The sequence below is a fragment of the Choloepus didactylus genome, chromosome 17 (assembly GCF_015220235.1).
Source record: "Choloepus didactylus isolate mChoDid1 chromosome 17, mChoDid1.pri, whole genome shotgun sequence".
Lineage (NCBI taxonomy): Eukaryota > Metazoa > Chordata > Mammalia > Pilosa > Megalonychidae > Choloepus > Choloepus didactylus.
The window spans coordinates 30,456,624-30,475,309 of NC_051323.1; the positions used below are offsets into that span (position 1 = coordinate 30,456,624).

At 33.9% G+C, this 18,686-nt stretch overlaps 1 protein-coding gene across 4 annotated transcripts in view; it reads left to right on the forward strand.

Moving 5' to 3' along the window:
• The window catches only part of XPO1 (exportin 1), a 37,472-nt gene extending 22,701 nt beyond the window's left edge, over positions 1-14,771 (forward strand). For 2 of the 4 annotated variants that reach the window (XM_037806811.1, XM_037806812.1), the window contains exons 6-24: positions 238-419; positions 1,328-1,376; positions 1,460-1,579; positions 2,727-2,855; positions 3,731-3,889; positions 5,121-5,318; positions 5,731-5,869; positions 6,066-6,247; positions 6,327-6,483; positions 7,277-7,440; positions 7,697-7,831; positions 8,159-8,342; positions 8,672-8,778; positions 10,340-10,534; positions 11,346-11,514; positions 12,177-12,311; positions 12,394-12,553; positions 12,636-12,732; positions 13,723-14,766. In XM_037806811.1, coding sequence (XP_037662739.1) covers positions 238-419; positions 1,328-1,376; positions 1,460-1,579; positions 2,727-2,855; positions 3,731-3,889; positions 5,121-5,318; positions 5,731-5,869; positions 6,066-6,247; positions 6,327-6,483; positions 7,277-7,440; positions 7,697-7,831; positions 8,159-8,342; positions 8,672-8,778; positions 10,340-10,534; positions 11,346-11,514; positions 12,177-12,311; positions 12,394-12,553; positions 12,636-12,732; positions 13,723-13,869 — 2,808 coding nt within the window. In that variant the 3' untranslated portion in view covers positions 13,870-14,766. Of the gene's footprint in view, positions 1-237; positions 420-1,327; positions 1,377-1,459; positions 1,580-2,726; positions 2,856-3,730; positions 3,890-5,120; positions 5,319-5,730; positions 5,870-6,065; positions 6,248-6,326; positions 6,484-7,276; positions 7,441-7,696; positions 7,832-8,158; positions 8,343-8,671; positions 8,779-10,339; positions 10,535-11,345; positions 11,515-12,176; positions 12,312-12,393; positions 12,554-12,635; positions 12,733-13,722 lie in introns of all 4 variants that reach the window. The other 2 variants (XM_037806809.1, XM_037806810.1) reach the window with 2 other exon arrangements.
• Positions 14,772-18,686: the final 3,915 nt, after the last annotated feature.

An 18,686-nucleotide genomic window follows, 5' to 3' on the forward strand; every position in this document is an offset into this window, starting at 1 on the left:
CGTTAGAGCTATATTGGACAATTAGTTAGAATAATTAAGAGGGGTTTTGAGTTTTGGATTTTCTATGCCGTATTTTCTACCCAGTGTATGATAAGAAGGGTGGCCCATTACTTATAATTAAGGGGAGAAAATGAAAAGTGGATGATATTAGTGCCTGCTGTTATTTCAGTTTGTTTGAAGGTTGTTTTATTTGCCTTTGACATAGCAAATGAAATTAACGTTTGTATCTTATTTTAGATACTGAAACAAGAATGGCCCAAACACTGGCCGACTTTTATCAGTGACATTGTAGGAGCAAGTAGGACCAGTGAAAGTCTCTGTCAGAATAATATGGTGATTCTTAAACTCTTAAGCGAAGAAGTATTTGATTTCTCTAGTGGACAGATAACCCAAGTGAAAGCCAAACACTTAAAGGACAGGCAAGTAACTTAATTTTTTTTTTCTTTGAGTTTTTAAGACATTTCTCAAACAATTTCAGGTAATTTGGGGGTGAGTTGTAAATGTTTTAGCAACTGTGATCAGTAAATTTCTTGTAGTGGTTTTGGAGTACAAATTAAGTAGTCTCAAAGTTGGCCTAATATAGTAAATCTGGAAGGGACTAGTTATTTGGGGGATTAGGGAAAAGATACTATATTTTTTTCCATAATCATAGCAAATATATCTCGTAGATCTCATGCCAAAGAAATACATTTCAGGAGTTCCCAGAAACCTTCAGGAACTGTTTCATAATACAGTGACGAATTATAGTTTCAAAGGAACCGACTTTGTCTGTTGGATTCTTACTAGCTTTGCTTATTAGTTCCCCTGTAGATATCACTAGAAACAGGCCAGACTTGTCTTTGGAATAAACACCAAGATTAGCTATTAGGTACTTTTTCCACTTAATTATTTCTTCCACTTCATAATAGGAATTCGCTATAGTCATTAGGAACAAAATACAATTTCCCCTTTGGTTTGGTATATAAACATATTTTAGGATTTGGGATATGTGGTTTTAATGCTATTTTCCTTATTTTGGAGAGTTTGTTTCAAGTGTGTTGATTAAAAACACTAGCTTGATTGAAATTACTGAAATAAAAAAGGATAACAAAAACCAAATCCCCTAGAAAGGAAATTATAGACTCTGTTGCAGTGTTTATTGGTGATAAGAAATGTAATTTTAATGAGTTTGTAGCTTTTGATGAAATTGATAATATAATTTTATTTAAATAGAGTTAATTCATGTCTTTAAAAACAACTTTGCTAAAAAATTTTATCATTTTTATTAGTATATAAATAATTGTGATACTTATTTCTGTCTTCTAAATGTGATCACTTTTTTTAATAGCATGTGCAATGAGTTTTCGCAAATATTTCAACTGTGTCAGTTTGTGATGGTAAGTGATTTTTTAAATTTCATTTTAAAAAGTAACAACTAATTATAGGAAGATAAATACTTGCAGGTATGTTTTCGTTGCAGGAAAATTCCCAAAATGCTCCACTTGTGCATGCAACCTTGGAAACATTGCTCAGATTTCTTAACTGGATTCCACTGGGATATATTTTTGAAACCAAGTTAATCAGTACATTAATTTATAAGGTAAAGTGAATATATTTCAGTTATATTTGCAACTGGATAGACCCATTTTCTTTCCATTTGGTAATCTCTTACAGAAAAATCTTTCCTCATTCATAATCATAACCATCATTGTCTCTAAAATGAGGAAACTGCTCAGAAGAGTTAAGCACTTTTCCATAGTTACAGCTAGGAAATGGGTCTCAGAATCCTCTGATTTTCCTAGTTTGTGTAATTTAACAAATTTAGTGAACACTTGTATTGTTAATATTGCCATATTTTGGTTACGTATGTAGGTCATAGTGTGGTGAGTGAATGATGTTCACGCAAAATTCCCTGGTAATTTTAAAGCAGCAGCATGTATCTCCTTTATAAAGCCCTATATTTGTTCCTTCCATGATAACTACTATTGCTAATAGGTTGTATAATCCTTCTAGATGTTTTCTTGACAGATTTAATGGATAAATTATGTAGTTAATTGGGACTTTATAGAAGTAGACTGTACTGTAAACTCCTGTGTTGGACTTCGTATGTTGATAACATTTTAATAGGGATTTAGAATATTAGAGCCATCATTTTATTAAGACAATTAAGTCAACAGTACTGTAGGGAATATTCTTATACATAGGATATTTCTGCTCTTACCCAAATACTTCCTTTGTAAAAATTTTACCAAAATTATACATGCAGTCATCAGGTCATATCAATAGATATGTCCAAATTGTCATCCACAAATGGTTACGCCATTTTTATATCTTTTAAGAACAGAAAACTGAAAGAGCCAATTTTTCCCAACCCTTATTAATCCAAATTGTATTGCCCATTACTGAAAATTCTGAGCAATCATAAATTTTGGATCCTCTTTAGACCACACAGAAACATGATGTCCCTAAACATCATATAATATATGTCTTTGGAAAGTTACTAAACAATTTCATGTTTTTTAAGTGTGTGAGGAAGAAAGCATAATTTGCTCTGAAAGCATTTACTGCCTAATGAGAGTTCGTCAAAAGATATCTACAAAATAAAATATATGTAGCCATTTATCTGCTCTTATCTCATATGCATGTGTTCCCAATTATTGAATCCATTCTTATTTTTTTAATAGTTAATTTTAAAGTGTATTTTAGGTCATTGAATTATATGCTGCCCTTTTTTTTTTTTTAAATAGTTTCTGAATGTTCCAATGTTTCGAAATGTCTCTCTGAAGTGCCTCACTGAGATTGCTGGTGTGAGTGTAAGCCAATATGAGGAACAATTTGTAACGCTATTTACACTTACAATGATGCAGCTAAAACAGGTAATACAACAATATCTTGAAAATTAACTGAACAATTTAGTGCCTTAGAAAATGTTGGGTTACAGTTGAACTATCAGCACAAGTTATGGTAGATCAGCCATAATGTAATTGTATGTTTTATTTCATAAACTCAACAGTAAGTTAGAAATTTATGAGCTTTCTGAAATAATTTCTTGAGAGTACCTAGTGTTATTTCTACAGAATTTAAAAGCTTGGTCTTTTTGTAACCTGACAAAACAACGAGACACCTGGTACCTAACGATTAACTCTGTTATTGACTTTGTCTGTGAAATGACGGAATTGTTTCCAGCCCTAATATACTAGTTTTGTTCTCTAAAACCAGTACCATTTATTTCAAACACATTGGTGGACACATGCCATTGAATAAAAACTGTCAAAGGTCATGCCGTTCGTTCTAATCCTTTTGACGAAACCATATTGATGTGAAAAGCTCCTTAGAAGAGAGACACCTTTGGGACTGCTTTGATTTACTTTGAGGAAACTGAGAAATTGAGGCCTGGAGTTTTAATGACTTGTCTCTAAATTATACCAAACTGCTTCCTATCAGTGACATAGTTTGGTTAGGGAAGTCTGATACAGGGAAAAGTTCAAAGGATATAATAGAGGCAGAAAATGTTACCTTACCATCTGTGACTTATTTTTTTGAAAGTTAAAAAAAATATTAGGTCACAAAGATACAAGAAAAGGTGTAAGGTGTGTAGCAGACCAAGGAGTTTTAGTGAAGAATAAGCTGTAGGTACTGTATACGGTTTAATATTAGTAAAGGGACAATGGACTTTTAGGACTTAATAATATCTTTTGTTGTTATTTTTATAAAATGGCAGGCTAATGGTCTATTTTTTTTTAACTTGCAGATGCTTCCTTTAAATACCAATATTCGTCTTGCATACTCAAATGGAAAAGATGATGAACAGAACTTTATTCAAAATCTCAGTTTGTTTCTCTGCACTTTTCTTAAGGAACATGGTCAACTTATAGAAAAAAGATTAAATCTCAGGGAGACACTGATGGAGGTAGACTTTGTGGAAGTTTGACTTCTTAAATTGTTTTCTATGTAATAAAAACTACTCCTAAAAAGTGTTTCTTCTTCTTTTTTGAAATTTCTTCTTACCTTGTGTGCATTATAAATATATGTTGTTAATACTGAATAATAGCTACAAGAAGAATTCCCTGATTCTGTGTTTTACCTAATTTCAGGGCCAATAATTCATAGTCAATATTGAAATTTTCTAAGGGACATTTATAGGAATCTAAAGCAACCCATGTTACATTAAAAGATTTGTCTTGACTCTTTATGCTGTGATATGAAGCATCTTTGCTAAAATGGAACTGGCACATTGGAGGCGGTTTTGTTTCAGAACCCGTGTATACCACTTCCTTAAATGGAACACTGTTTTACATAGTGCGATTGTGTGATTATAGTGATAGATTATTTTTCAGCAGTCTAAAATAGGATGTGACTCAAAAATCACACAATTTTTCCCCCTCACATACAATACATGTCATCTCCAAGATGAAAAGTCCAAAGACCTTTTTTTTTAATTTAGGTATAATTTATATAATGTAAAATTACCCATTTTGAAGTGTCTAATTCAGTGGCATTTAGTGTAGTTGCAGTGTTGTGCAACTATCAATTCTGTCTAGTTCCAAAACATTTTCATTACCTCATAAGCTGACCTTATACCCTTTATACCACATACCCTTTCATTCAGCCCTCCTCCTATTCCCTGGCAACACTAATTTGCTTTATGTCTCTGGATTTACCTATTCTGGATATTTCATATGATTGGAATCCTACCCTATGTGACCTTTTGTATCAGGCTTAGTTCACTTAGTCGAATGTTTTCATCCCCATTATAGCATGTATTAGAACTTCATTCCTTTTTATGGTTGAAAAATATCCCATTTTATGGATATACCACATTTTTTTTTTATCTATTCCTCTGACGGGACACTTGGGGTAGATTTCATCCTTTGGCTACTGTGACAAAAGGCCTTTTAAACTCCATATCTTTGTAAGAGACTTGATTAAAAACATGTATTGGTCAACAGCTATGAAGTAGGTTTTTAGGTGTTCTAGGACAGGTTAAAGGAATGCACAATTTACTCCCAGAGAATTTACAGTCTATTGGATAAATAAATAAAACATTATAATAAAACATTAAAATGGCAAGTGAAAGGGGGATTGAGATTGGCTAATAATGTCTGAGGATTTTCATAATAGTTTTGGTATTGTGTATATAGGCCCTTCACTACATGTTGTTGGTATCAGAAGTGGAAGAAACTGAAATCTTTAAAATTTGTCTTGAGTACTGGAATCATTTGGCAGCTGAACTCTATAGAGAGAGCCCATTCTCTACATCTGCTTCTCCATTGCTGTCTGGAAGTCAACATTTTGATGTTCCTCCCAGGAGACAGCTCTATTTGCCTGTGTTATCCAAGGTAATGTTACAGTGAATGGTTGCGTGCTCTTTCTGTTGCTTGCTGTGTCCTTTTTTGTAGGCTGAATGCAAATACTTTTATTTTTTTTACTAATTTGTTAGAATTTGTGAGTTAAAAAGATTCCAACAACTTCAGTATGAAGGTTGAAAACTAGAATACGAAAGGTTTTAAGAGCAGTGGTTCAGAAAGTATGGTCCTTGTTCTAGCAGCCAGACCTATGAAATTGTTTTGATAAGCTTTCTACCTGATTCTTAGTCATGTTAAATAAAGTTGAAGAACTATTTGTGTTAGAGTTACTTTTTAAATACATTTTAAAAATATTTTATTTTTGACGTTTTGTTCACATTTCTAGATGTGAAATGGTTGGTGTCAGAGTTCTAACGTGTTCCTTGATCGGTTTATTGTTGAATAGGTCCGTTTATTGATGGTTAGTCGTATGGCAAAACCAGAGGAAGTATTGGTTGTAGAAAATGATCAGGGAGAAGTTGTGAGAGAATTCATGAAGGATACAGATTCCATAAATTTGTATAAGAATATGAGAGAAACATTAGGTAAGTAATACATAATACTATTAACCGTTAGTTTTCTGGGATGGTAAATAATGTTTTAGGAAAAGTGATATACCTCATTTCTGACTCTCTGAATAGCCGTCTTTATTAATGTGCTGTAATGTCTTGGCAAAAACCTTTTTTCCTTATCAAGTTTTGCACCTGAAACATACAGGACTTTTTTTTTCCTCCTTTGTAGTTTATCTTACTCATCTGGATTATGTAGATACAGAAAGAATAATGACTGAGAAGCTTCACAATCAAGTGAATGGTACAGAGTGGTCATGGAAAAATTTGAATACATTGTGTTGGGCAATAGGTTCCATTAGTGGAGCAATGCATGAAGAGGATGAAAAAAGATTTCTTGTTACTGTTATAAAGGTATGCCTGGTGTATATCTAACCAGAACCTTTAAATTTATCTTGTTACTGTAAATCAACTATACTTGTCTGCCTTTCAGGATCTATTAGGATTATGTGAACAGAAAAGAGGCAAAGATAATAAAGCCATTATTGCATCAAATATCATGTATATAGTTGGTCAATATCCAAGATTTTTGAGAGCTCACTGGAAATTTTTGAAGACTGTAGTTAACAAGCTATTTGAATTCATGCATGGTAAGTTTCTATACTTAATATTTTTTTTTATGGTTGAATGTAACATACATCACTTCTATCACTTTTCCAAGTACAATTAAACAGAGAGCAAATTTCAAAAATTCTATTATAGGTTACAGTTCCACCATTTCTGTTATTTCCTTATTCTGAAATATGTATACAAAAAAGCAATATCTTTCAAAGTATGATTTAACAAGTAGATATATAGGAAATTTCCAAAGTTGTTATGAGTTACAGTACCATAGCTTCAGTTATTTCCTTATTGTGAAAAGTAACATATACAAAAAGGTATAGCTTTCATATTACAATTTAACAAGTAACTATAGAACAAATTTCAAAGGATGCTATGTGTTACAGTTCTACCATTTCAATTCTTTCCTTCTAGCTATTCTGGTACCCTAGCAACTGAGAATTATATAAAGATTCAGTATTCTTAATCCTTTGTTAAATTCCATCTTGTCTGTTGCTACCCTTTGCTCTAGTTTAATCACTTTCCCGATATTTGGGGATGTCTAGGCGGTGACCACCCTATGTTGTTCATGTAAAAAAGAGGCGTCAACTTTATGAAAAAAGACACATCTAGATGTTCTTGAAGAGGCTGTTGCCTCTGGGTTTTGGGACTTAGCTGGCATAGGAACACTTAAAGATTTAAGTCTCTCAAGAATAAACTTAGTGAAAGAAACTTTTTATAGAGTCCCAGATAGGGATCTGGGTATTCTTTAAGGTTTTTGATATATTTTATTTTGATAATGGTTTTGTTGAACAAAATAGATGAATATTTTTGTTTTGCTAGAGACCCATGATGGAGTCCAGGATATGGCTTGCGATACTTTCATTAAAATAGCTCAAAAATGCCGCAGACATTTCGTTCAGGTTCAGGTTGGAGAAGTAATGCCTTTTATTGATGAGATTTTGAACAACATTAACACTATAATTTGTGATCTTCAGCCTCAGCAGGTATGTAAAACACTAAGCCTCCTCTTAGAAAGTAACCAGTGAATTAATTAGAATTCTTGGTGGGAATATAAATAATGTCACTACTAGATTCAGCCAAAGAAACTTAACCAGGAATTTTTTGGGTTGTTGTCCTACCAAGTATAAATTACTCCTAAAATAAAAAATCACTTTCAACCCATGTAAATTAGTTTGTGATTTCTTTTTTAAATTGTTACTAAGATGAAAAGTAAGAGTAAAACATCTGCTTTTTAAATAGGTTCATACTTTTTATGAAGCTGTGGGGTACATGATTGGTGCACAAACAGACCAAACAGTACAAGAACATTTGATAGAAAAGTACATGCTACTTCCTAATCAAGTGTGGGACAGCATAATCCAGCAGGCTACCAAGGTAAATTTTATTAATCTTTAAAGTTCTAATGGGATTGAAGACAACAATGGGGTTATTTACTAAAGGAGTGAATTCAGTATTCAATATATCTACCTGGTAAAGTGCTTTTACATATAAAAAATTGTATGTAGTGTATTTATATTCTGTTTAGATGGTACGTTGAAAATAATTCATTCTGTTAGGGTAGGCATAAGTAATAAAAACTTGTTTTCCCTTTAGGTTTATAAACATGATGGAAGCATTGTGCAAGAGAGGTAGTGTTTTTTGTGTTAGCAATTATATGGACAATTCTCTTTTCTTAACTGGAATTTGTTTTCTTCTTTGTAGAATGTGGATATACTTAAAGATCCTGAAACAGTCAAGCAACTTGGTAGCATATTGAAAACAAATGTGAGAGCTTGCAAAGCTGTTGGACACCCCTTTGTAATTCAACTTGGAAGAATTTATTTAGATATGCTTAATGTATACAAGTGCCTCAGTGAAAACATTTCGGCAGCTATTCAAGCTAATGGTAAGTTGTTCTGAATTCTTATCAAAGATGTGGATAGCAAATCCATTCAACCCTCATTGCCTAAGTTCAAGCATTCAGTATTTCTCAAATATTCATATTGACTCTTCTTCCCCTATCCCAGGTGATCCTAAACATTTAAAAAAAAAAAGTCTTGCCCCTTTATCTTTTAAAATTAGCCTTAAAGTTTGTTTTCCAAATAAATTCATCTGTATACCCTTGGCTTTAAGGTTTCTGATGATAAAAGGGTACTAGCAGCATCTAAAGCACACATACCAACCACTATAGAATTTTAGATGTCCAATTAGATTCCACTTGATTCTGTTTCTCAGGTGAGATGGTTACAAAGCAACCACTAATAAGAAGTATGCGAACAGTAAAAAGGGAAACTTTAAAGTTAATATCCGGTTGGGTTAGTCGATCCAATGATCCACAGATGGTAAGTAAAAAATTTCTGACTTTTTGTTTTTTAAGTTGATGTTGAATTCTCTGGAATATGCTTTCTCTGTCGCTAATTTTAAAGATATTTTGCTTTCATCTGAGATTATTTTATAACATTTAATTTATGGGGGTCATAGAGTACTTGAAAATACCAATTATCATATACTATCTTCCAGAGAAATTGCTTTTTAATCCCTAATAGGAGGTGCGGGGAGATATGGCTAAGAAAATAGGTCATTTTTATTTTTGTATAGTTTTTGGTGCAATTTTTGTGTTCCTCATGATTTCGAGGGCTCCTTACAAAGCTGTAATTAGCTTGTCTCTTCAATAAGAGATTGCTCTTTACAGATTGAAGGTTTGAAAATCTGTTTAGCTTTTTTTTTTTTGTCTTCAGTGATTTCTAGAAATAATTTTCAGAAATTAAAACCAGCATCCTATGACTTGACTTTTGAATTGGTTTTAGGTATTGATGTTTGGTATTACTGAATTCTTACGAACTTGAGGCTTTTTATGCTATAAAAAAATAACATATTGTTACCATTGTTGTTTGGAACAGTGATTGACAAATGTGCTGTTCACTTTCATTATTTTGAATTTCCAGTATTCCCTAGATAAGGAAATATATTTGAGGAAACTTGTTCAGAGTACAATTCTTAAGGTAGCTGTCCCCAAAATTGAAAGATTTTGAACTTGTATATTGTGTATTCAGGGCTGTACTTATATTTGAAAGTACCAAGTGGGATGAATTGAAAAAATTGTGGAGATACTAATTTACAGTGGCTTGGGCAAGTTTCAGGAACATCAGTGGGAATCATGCCAAGGTTATCATGTTTTTACAAATTAAGATTTACATGGAGGTTAGCACAGCAAATTCAAAATAACCTGAGAGGTCCAGTATGTAGGGAAAGAATGATTTCAGTTGAGTAGTGTTAAGAGTAGAAATGAGAATCTGTTCTAATTTTTACTTACCATTCAAATCTTCATAAGTTTTTTTTGTTTAGTAGGCTACTAGTGATGCTAGTAATTGTAAGTCACATGAAACATAATTTATCTATGTTTTGTAAGTCTTAAGAGAAAATTTGAATACTCTAAGGTCTATTAAATATTTTTAAGATCTTGGAAACTCATAGTCTTTCTGGCACAGCTACAGTCCCTTTTATGGAGTAGATGATTGTTATTATTTCTACTTACTAATATTTTTACTAATTGCTATTTGTGGATTCCTATTGATATTATCCATTATCCATATAATCCATGGTTAGAAAGGCATTTCTTTGCTTTTAGATTATTCATCCAACATTTACTTTATTCCTTTTTGTAAGACTAGATTTGAAGTTCATAGCCCTTTCCAACCTGCTGTATGATTTCTAGTTTCTTCTGTGCAGTTTTATTAAAAGCATTTTTAATGTAGGAAAACCTAATCAAAGTACAGGATTTTTCCTGTTTCTGCAGATGAACAACATAAATCATATAGGCAACAGGGACCTAGTTGCTTATAACAATAAACAAGTTAATTAGCTTAAAACTTGATTTTTTTTTTTTTTCTTTTCCTCCAACAGGTAGCTGAAAATTTTGTTCCTCCTCTGTTGGATGCAGTTCTCATTGATTATCAGAGAAATGTTCCAGCTGCTAGAGAACCAGAAGTGCTTAGTACTATGGCTATTATTGTCAACAAGTTAGGAGGACATATAACAGCTGAAATACCTCAAATATTTGATGCTGTTTTTGAATGCACATTAAATATGATAAATAAGGTCTGTGGTTTATGTTTCAGTTATATAATAGGAATTCTGCAGTGTATCTTTATATCTTCTTGAAGCATAGATGATATTTATAAATGTAACATTGCTTTATTCCCTGGAGTTAAATATTTGAGCTTTTTGATAGGGGACATTCTTATTTTGTTTTTAAATAATTTACTAATAAAAATCCTCACAGCGAAAACTATTTATTTGGAGGAAGGGTTGTAACGTTTATTCAGAGAGCAGCTAGCATTTATTGAAAACTTGCTGCTTGTTGAGCATTCTAAGACTTGGTTCTAGTGTTTAAATAAATAAATAGTTACCTCTATGTTTTTTGTGGTTGTGAATGCACATAAGAAACCAAGAGCAAATCAAACAAGAAAAAGAAAAAATGCAGGTGTGAAATGTACGATACACAATGGTTGATATTGTGGTTAATTTTTTTTCCAGTCTTTATTAGTTTCACACTACAAATAATAGTCTCATAGTACTAAACAATTGGAAGCCCTTCCTGGGTGAGGTTTTATGAGTTCTTGACTAAAAGATTTGATTAAATTTGTCATGGAAAAAAGTACGTCTTGATCTTATTGTCACATTTAATTTATGTATGCCAGATCACATTCTTTAGTATTAGGTGACCTTGACCTTCAGTTTGGTGATTCATATGTGTAGTAGTTGGTAGTTTCATCTCCTGTGAGAGGTGAATTCAATTTGCTTTGTGTTTGCATTTCAATGAAAGTTCCCTTTACAATCCCAAACATTTATCTGCCGTCTGACAGTGTTCTGGCATTGAAACTATTTTGTTCCCACCACTTCCTTCTAGGACTTTGAAGAATATCCTGAACACAGAACAAACTTTTTCTTACTACTTCAGGCTGTCAATTCTCATTGTTTCCCAGCATTCTTGGCTATTCCACCTGCACAGTTCAAACTTGTTTTGGATTCCATTATTTGGGCTTTCAAACATACTATGAGGAACGTTGCAGATACAGGTAATGTGGATACATGGAAACGTTGTCCTTTTATTCATAGGTTTGCCACTCCAAAACTGAATCTACAAACACAGATATAGATAGATGTATAGTTGTAGATTGCTAGCTATCACTTTGCTTGTTTTCAGAATTTTGAGTGCCTAAATAGCATATACAGATACAGAATAAGTCTCAGAGCACTTAAATCAACAACTGCATCCACTGTCTGGATTGAGCTATGGGAATACAGCCAAAATTTAAGCTAGGGATAATATCACTTAGGAGACATTGGTTTTGCATCCTCACTAGTAATTAGAAGTGTTCTCTTTTTCCAAATGCTTTTCCTCTGTAACAGTAAGGGTTAACCACGGATAAGAATAAAAGAGAACATACCTGGCAGAGGGATTTTTGTTTTGTTTTTAAGTAATAATTGGCTAATGTAATAGATCTACTTAGTTGTGTTATCCTGTTTTGGAAGGGAAACTGCTAAACCTTCAGAAATAGTGGGAAGGTGGTAATGGTTGTTGATTACATTATAGATCTGCAAGTAGGGCATTGTTTCTAGTTGAACTCTTATTTTACTAATTTAACATTCCTTAGGCAATTGTTAGTTTATGAGCTAAAATACTATATGAATGTTAACAGTCTATAATAACTATATACTGATGTTCTATGTTTTTTAGGCTTACAGATACTTTTTACACTCTTACAAAATGTTGCCCAAGAAGAAGCTGCAGCTCAGAGTTTCTATCAAACGTATTTTTGTGACATTCTTCAGCACATCTTCTCTGTTGTGACAGACACCTCACATACTGCTGGTTAGAATTTTAAAGCCATAAAAATGTTAAGTGTTTCAGTTGTTATTTCATCTTGTAGTTAATAATTTTCCTTTATCAACAGGTTTAACAATGCATGCATCAATTCTTGCATATATGTTTAATTTGGTAGAAGAAGGAAAAATCAGTACACCATTAAATCCTGGAAATCCAGTTAACAACCAAATGTTTATTCAGGAATATGTGGCTAATCTTCTTAAGTCTGCGTTCCCTCATCTACAAGAGTAAATATATTTTTTAATCATGTTTTCTTCAGTTTTTTTTTTTTTTAATAAGATTATTAAATCATTGTATTTTGATTTGCAGTGCTCAAGTTAAACTCTTTGTGACAGGGCTTTTCAGCCTAAATCAAGATATTCCTGCTTTCAAGGAACATCTTAGAGATTTCTTAGTACAGATAAAGGTATGTATTTGTAATTACAGAAATATTAGCATTAAATGTGATCACTTAATTGTTGCACCATAGAATTAATCACTTGATTTATAACGCAAAATGAGTGGGATTTTTATAATGTACAGTCTCACTACCCAAGGAATCTGAGAATAATTACAGAATGAAAAATTAAATCAGGGCCAAAGACGAGGTTAGCTTTGCAATGTTGATTTTGGAAACATTATTGTTAATATAATTTACTTTAAATCATCAAGTGTCTATTAAAAAAATGTAATGAAGGTAAAGAAACAAATGGGTAGTTCCTTTGGGATTTTATGCCCGTTTTGTTTAAGAAAGTGATACTTTCCTTAAGAAAGGAATCCATTGGAGGGAGCCATAAATTTATTTTATGGCTGTTGTATAATACTTCCTTTAGTCAGATTTTTAGGAAGAAGAATCTTTGATTTGTTTTAAAGAAACCATCTTATTTTAAAGATATTCACAAGTACTATAAACCTATGTATGAGTAGTTTGTGAATGATACTAACTATCACTATTGAGTAAAAGTTGATCACGTTACATCTTGGGAATCTAAACTTTTGATATTCTTTCTTCCAAAAAACAGTTTTTTTGCTATGAAAACATTAAGAGTATAAAAATGAATTAGAGACTCAGAGAATGCAAAGATTATGAAAATCCATCTATGAAGATGATGAAAAAGCTGTATGTGATTTAACTAGATCTTTATTAAGTATCTTCATTTATGAAGTATATTTTATATATGGGACCACACTCAGCCTATGCCTCTTTTGTGACTTGTTTTTTCTTTACACCAACAACTCTGGCGATTACTTAAACTACATTGTATTATACCAATATACTATCATTTAAAACCCAACCAATTGATTGAAATGTATTTTCCTTGTAATGGAGACTTGCTTTCCTATTTTTTTTCAAAGACAAGTTGTTTTCCCAAGTTGAAGTTGATTATGTTGATGTTTTAACTATTTGTTTTCACAGGAGTTTGCAGGTGAAGATACATCTGATTTGTTTTTGGAAGAACGAGAAACAGCCCTTCGACAGGCTCAGGAAGAGAAACATAAACTTCAAATGTCTGTCCCTGGCATCCTTAATCCACATGAAATTCCAGAAGAAATGTGTGATTAAAATCAGAAGTCATGCTGTTTTTTTCTCTGTACAATTCTTGTGGCAGAAGAAAACAGCATATGGATATTTGTCGACCAAAATGATGCCAATTTGTAAATTAAAATGTCACCTAGTGGCCCTTTTTCTTATGTGTTTTTTGTATAAGAAATTTTCTGTGAAATTATCCTTCCATTGTTTAAGCTTTTGTTTGGGTCATCTTTAGTTTGCATGAAGTTGAAAATTAAGGCATTTTTTAAAACTTTACTTCATGCCCATTTTGTGGCTGGGATGGGGGGAAGAGACAAATTGAATTTGAACATATACTTGTAAATTGTATTGCAAAATTATACAATTTTTTCATGTAAACAGTACCAATTTTTAATTAGGGAACATTTTCTTTCTAGCCTGTACATCAGTCTAAAAGAAAAGGTAATGAGTAAAACAAATTGCGTTGTTAAAAGGATTATAGTGCTGCATCGTCTGAGGTTAGCACCTCTTGGACTGAATCGTTTGTCTAGATTACATGTATTACAAGTCTGTATGGCAGGTTTGCAGCAAGATCATGTGCATATCATCCCATTGTAAAGCAACTTCAAAAAATATGGGAACACAGTTAGTTATTTTTACACAGTTCTTTTTGTTTTTGTGTGTGTGTGCTGTCGCTTGTCGACAACAGCTTTTTGTTTTCCTCAATGAGGAGTGTTGCTCATTTGTGAGCCTTCATTAACTCGAAGTGAAATGGTTAAAAATATTTATCCTGTTAGAATAGGCTGCATCTTTTTAACAACTCATTAAAAAAAACAAACAAAACAAAACAAAACTCTGGCTTTTGAGATGACTTATACTAATTTACATTGTTTACCAAGCTGTAGTGCTTTAAGAACACTACTTAAGCAAAATAAACTTGGTTTACATTTATTTTCCCTTTATTGGCTCACAGTTATTCGTACATGAATGTGGTTATTTGTGTTTAAACCATCAGTTAACATTTTGAAATCAAGTTTGATATCTGTTGATTTACAAATAAGATTTCTAAGCTTATTGAGGAATAGAAAAGGCAGGAGTTGTGTAAAATGAATATGCTTCTGAGATACCTTCTCCCAAGAAACAAATGCCTTTTGTGGACACTTTTACCTTGATTTGGAATTGGAGATCACTTAGTGTCTAAGATAGGTGTTAAAAAGATTGTGATTTAGCCTTAGATTGAGATCAGGGATAAAAGAAACCCCAGCAAATATTCTTGATTGATTGTATTTTTGTAAAATGTAACCACTGAAATTCCTGAACCCTTTAGGAGTAGATTGGAGGGGGGAAATGTGTGGCCGTCCTGGAAAATATGAAAGGCAATACAACTGAGGGAGTGGGGAAAGGGAAATCAAGATGATATTTATAGAGGATTAAACTAGCCGCCTCTTAAACCTCGGCTAAACATCTGATGAGGTGCCTCAAATGCATGGGAATCTACAACTTTGTAGAATTGCTTGTGTTCCTGGCTTTATGTCTTTAGCAAAAATGCCATTGTTATTATAGAATGTAATTCTACCTAAAATACTTTTTTCTAGAGTAACAAATGGTGACAATTTAAATGTTTTCAAAGAGAAGTATTGGAAATCGTCTTTGCTTCTCAGAGGCCTTGGCCAAACAACTAATATTTTTACAATTTCAGATCAGATTTGAGCTTGTTAGTTTATTATTGGTCTCTGCCTAACACAATCATTTAAAGAGATTTCCTTGGATTTTTCCCATAATAAATTTAGCCAGGAGTTTAGGTCCAGGAATTCTGAATCAGCCATAAAGTCCAAATTGTTAGCCAAGAATAACTGTCATGATTTCCAATGTATAGTATTATTATCCCTGCTTAGGGCTCTTGAAATATTTGAATCTTGGATGAAACCAGGCTTTGGCTTGGGACCCAGGATGTAGTCCACTGTGAATTAGAGATGATTGGCAACTTGGGACTCAATTGTGAAAAGTAAGTTTTCACCTCTATTATTTAGGGTAATTAATGATATAGCCAAAAGAATCATTTCCAAAACAAATTTAGTACCTGAGGAAAAAATAAGTAGATTAACAAACATGAGAATATTCTTTATGGGTCTCATCAGAGGTAAACTTCCATATTTAATCCCTCTTAAGAAAATTATTTTGTGGTTTACTGAGGAAAGACAGATTTGACTAAAACTAGAGGAAACAATAGTGATATCAAATTAAATCTGGGGTGGAAATTTCTGTATAAGTTCTCACATTTGGGTCAGCCTCCAGATAAATGGCAGCAAAGTACACTGACTTTGCTATTTGCCGTAGTGTGATTTAATTAGTTATTTTTGGAAAAGGCGGGGAGTAGGGAATTCTGGGCAAGTTATATTGAACTTAGTCTTATCTTAAAAATGGAATCCAAGTGAATCATTTCAGCACAAAAGGCATGTTCAGGTCCTAATTCCTTATCCTGTGGGTGTGACATAATGTGTTAATAGGAGCTATGGTGTTTTTAAGATGTGCCTAAACTGAATGAGGGTGGACCTTTATCTGCTATGGCTGAAATCCATATACACAAAGGAAATTGGACACAAAAAAGCCATGGGGAGCATTCAGAAGCTGGAACTCTGGAACCCAGCGTAGAAAGGAGCAGGCGCTGCCATGTAATGGAATAAACAAATAACCCCAAAGGTTGCCAGTCAAGCAAGATAGTGATCACTGGAGGAATCAAGCCTTTCTCTCCTCTGAGCCAGTAAATTTCCTGTTGTTAAACCATCCAATTATATGGTAACTTGTTTTAGAAGCAGGGGAACTATGACAGTTTTCGGCAATGGAAAGCTGGATGCTGCTATGACAAATACCTAAAAGTGTGAAACAGCTTTGGAATTGGGTAAAGAGTAGAGGCTGGAAGAATTGTGAGGTGCTCAATGGAAGAAATCCAGATTGTTTTTGAAGAGACTTAGAAATACGGACTTGAAAGACATCAAATGAGGCCTTAGAAGGAAATGAAGAATGTGTTAGTTGGAAATTGGAAGAAAGGCAATCCTTGCTATAAAATGGCAGAGAACTTTGCAAAAATGTGTTCTGATGGCGTATTGAAGTGGAACTCGTAAGAAATGAACTTGGATATTTAGCTGAGGGGATTTCTAAACTAAGTGTGGATGATGCATCCTGCCTGCTGTTTGCATTTTATAGTAAAATGTGAGAGCAAGGGGATAAGCTGAGAACTCTTAAGCACAAAGAAACCAGAAGTCAGTAGATTTTGAAGATTCTTAGCAAGGTTGCATTCACTGAGATGAGGACCAGAAGTGGCTCAATCAAGGACCCCTGAGATTTCAGGATTTGAGTACCCAGAGGACAGGGTTCTATGTGAGGGCTTAACTGAACACCCCTTTGCTAAAGAAGAGTGAACGTGTATCCAATCAGCCATTCTAGTCGGTGGTCATCAAGGTTGGAAATCGAGTTATCCAGAAAGGAACTGTAGAAAGCTCTCTTTTTCTGAGAGTGTTTGGACCTGCTTGAACTGCAAACAAAGCCAATAAGGTTTTTACAAAATGTGTATGAGGAGAACCACTGACAGCCTAGACTGAAAAGGACAGAAAAGGGACAAATTGGAAAAATAACTTCAAGGGCAGGGCCATGGAAGCAAAGGTCTGAACTGAAAAGATCTCAAGCGAGAAGAGTAGGCCCATTCATGTGTGGAAAGGGCAGTTCCTCCTCTGCACTTGGAGGGGTTGGGCCTTGTGACTTGTTTGGGTAGAGTACAGCCACCCCAATGGTGGGGCCTATGCCCTAGCATTTGAGGATAACCTGACAAAGTGATTCCCATACAAGAGGATGGGGCTTTCACACCAGTATTTGGGGAGACCATGGCCTTCGTGGAAGTGCTTGGAATGGTTGAGGCTACTGCTGCTGCTGCATTAGACCCAGAGGATAAAACATCGATCCACAGTTGACTCTCACTCCTTGAAATTTAATGGAGTATGCCCTGTTGGGACCCATGAACCCTGTTTGCCTTCCAATTTCTTTCTTCTGGATTGGGAGTGTCTGCTATGCCTGTACCATCATGGTGTATTGGAAGCAGATAACTTGTTTTCTAAGTTTCACAGGTCCATCAGACAGTAATTTTGCCCTAGGGTGAACCAAGCCCATAGCAGATTTTGCTGACTTAGTACTTAGCATTTGAAAATGAATTAAGGGTTTGGGGATATTGTGAAGGAATTGATGTATTTTGAATGTAGGAAGAGCAGTCTTTTTGGGATCCAGAGGGCAGATTGTCAGGGGTTGAGTCATGTCCGCCTTAAAAGATATTTTTAGGTGACAATCCTGTCCTGTGTGTGTGAACCCATTTGTAAGTAGGACCTTTGAAGATGGTAGTTCACATGTGCCCAAACTGAATGAGGGTGGGCCTTAATCCAATATGGCTGAAGTGCTTAAAGCAAAGGAGACTGGACATCAGGGAGAAGCCATGGAGAGTAGCCAGAAGCTGGAAGTCAACAGAACTTGAAGAAAACTGCCATGTGTGTTGCCATGTGGTGGAAAAGCCAAGGAACCCCCAAGATTGCTGGCCAGTCGAAGAAACCAACCATGGGAGGAAGCAAGCCCTCTAGCCTTTGCAACTATGAGCCAATAAATTCCTGTTAAACCATCCCATTTTATGGTATTCGATTTAGCAGCTGGGAAACTAAAACACTGGAGGACAGCTTTATTAATAACCTGGAATTAGGAGATGTACAAAATACATCCAGGGAGTTATTTTAGATTAATGAGTATTAGATAGAAACCTTTGCAGCTATGCCTGATTTACCATATATCACTATGATGGTTTTTTCTTCACATTTTAACATCTCTGAAATTGGGGT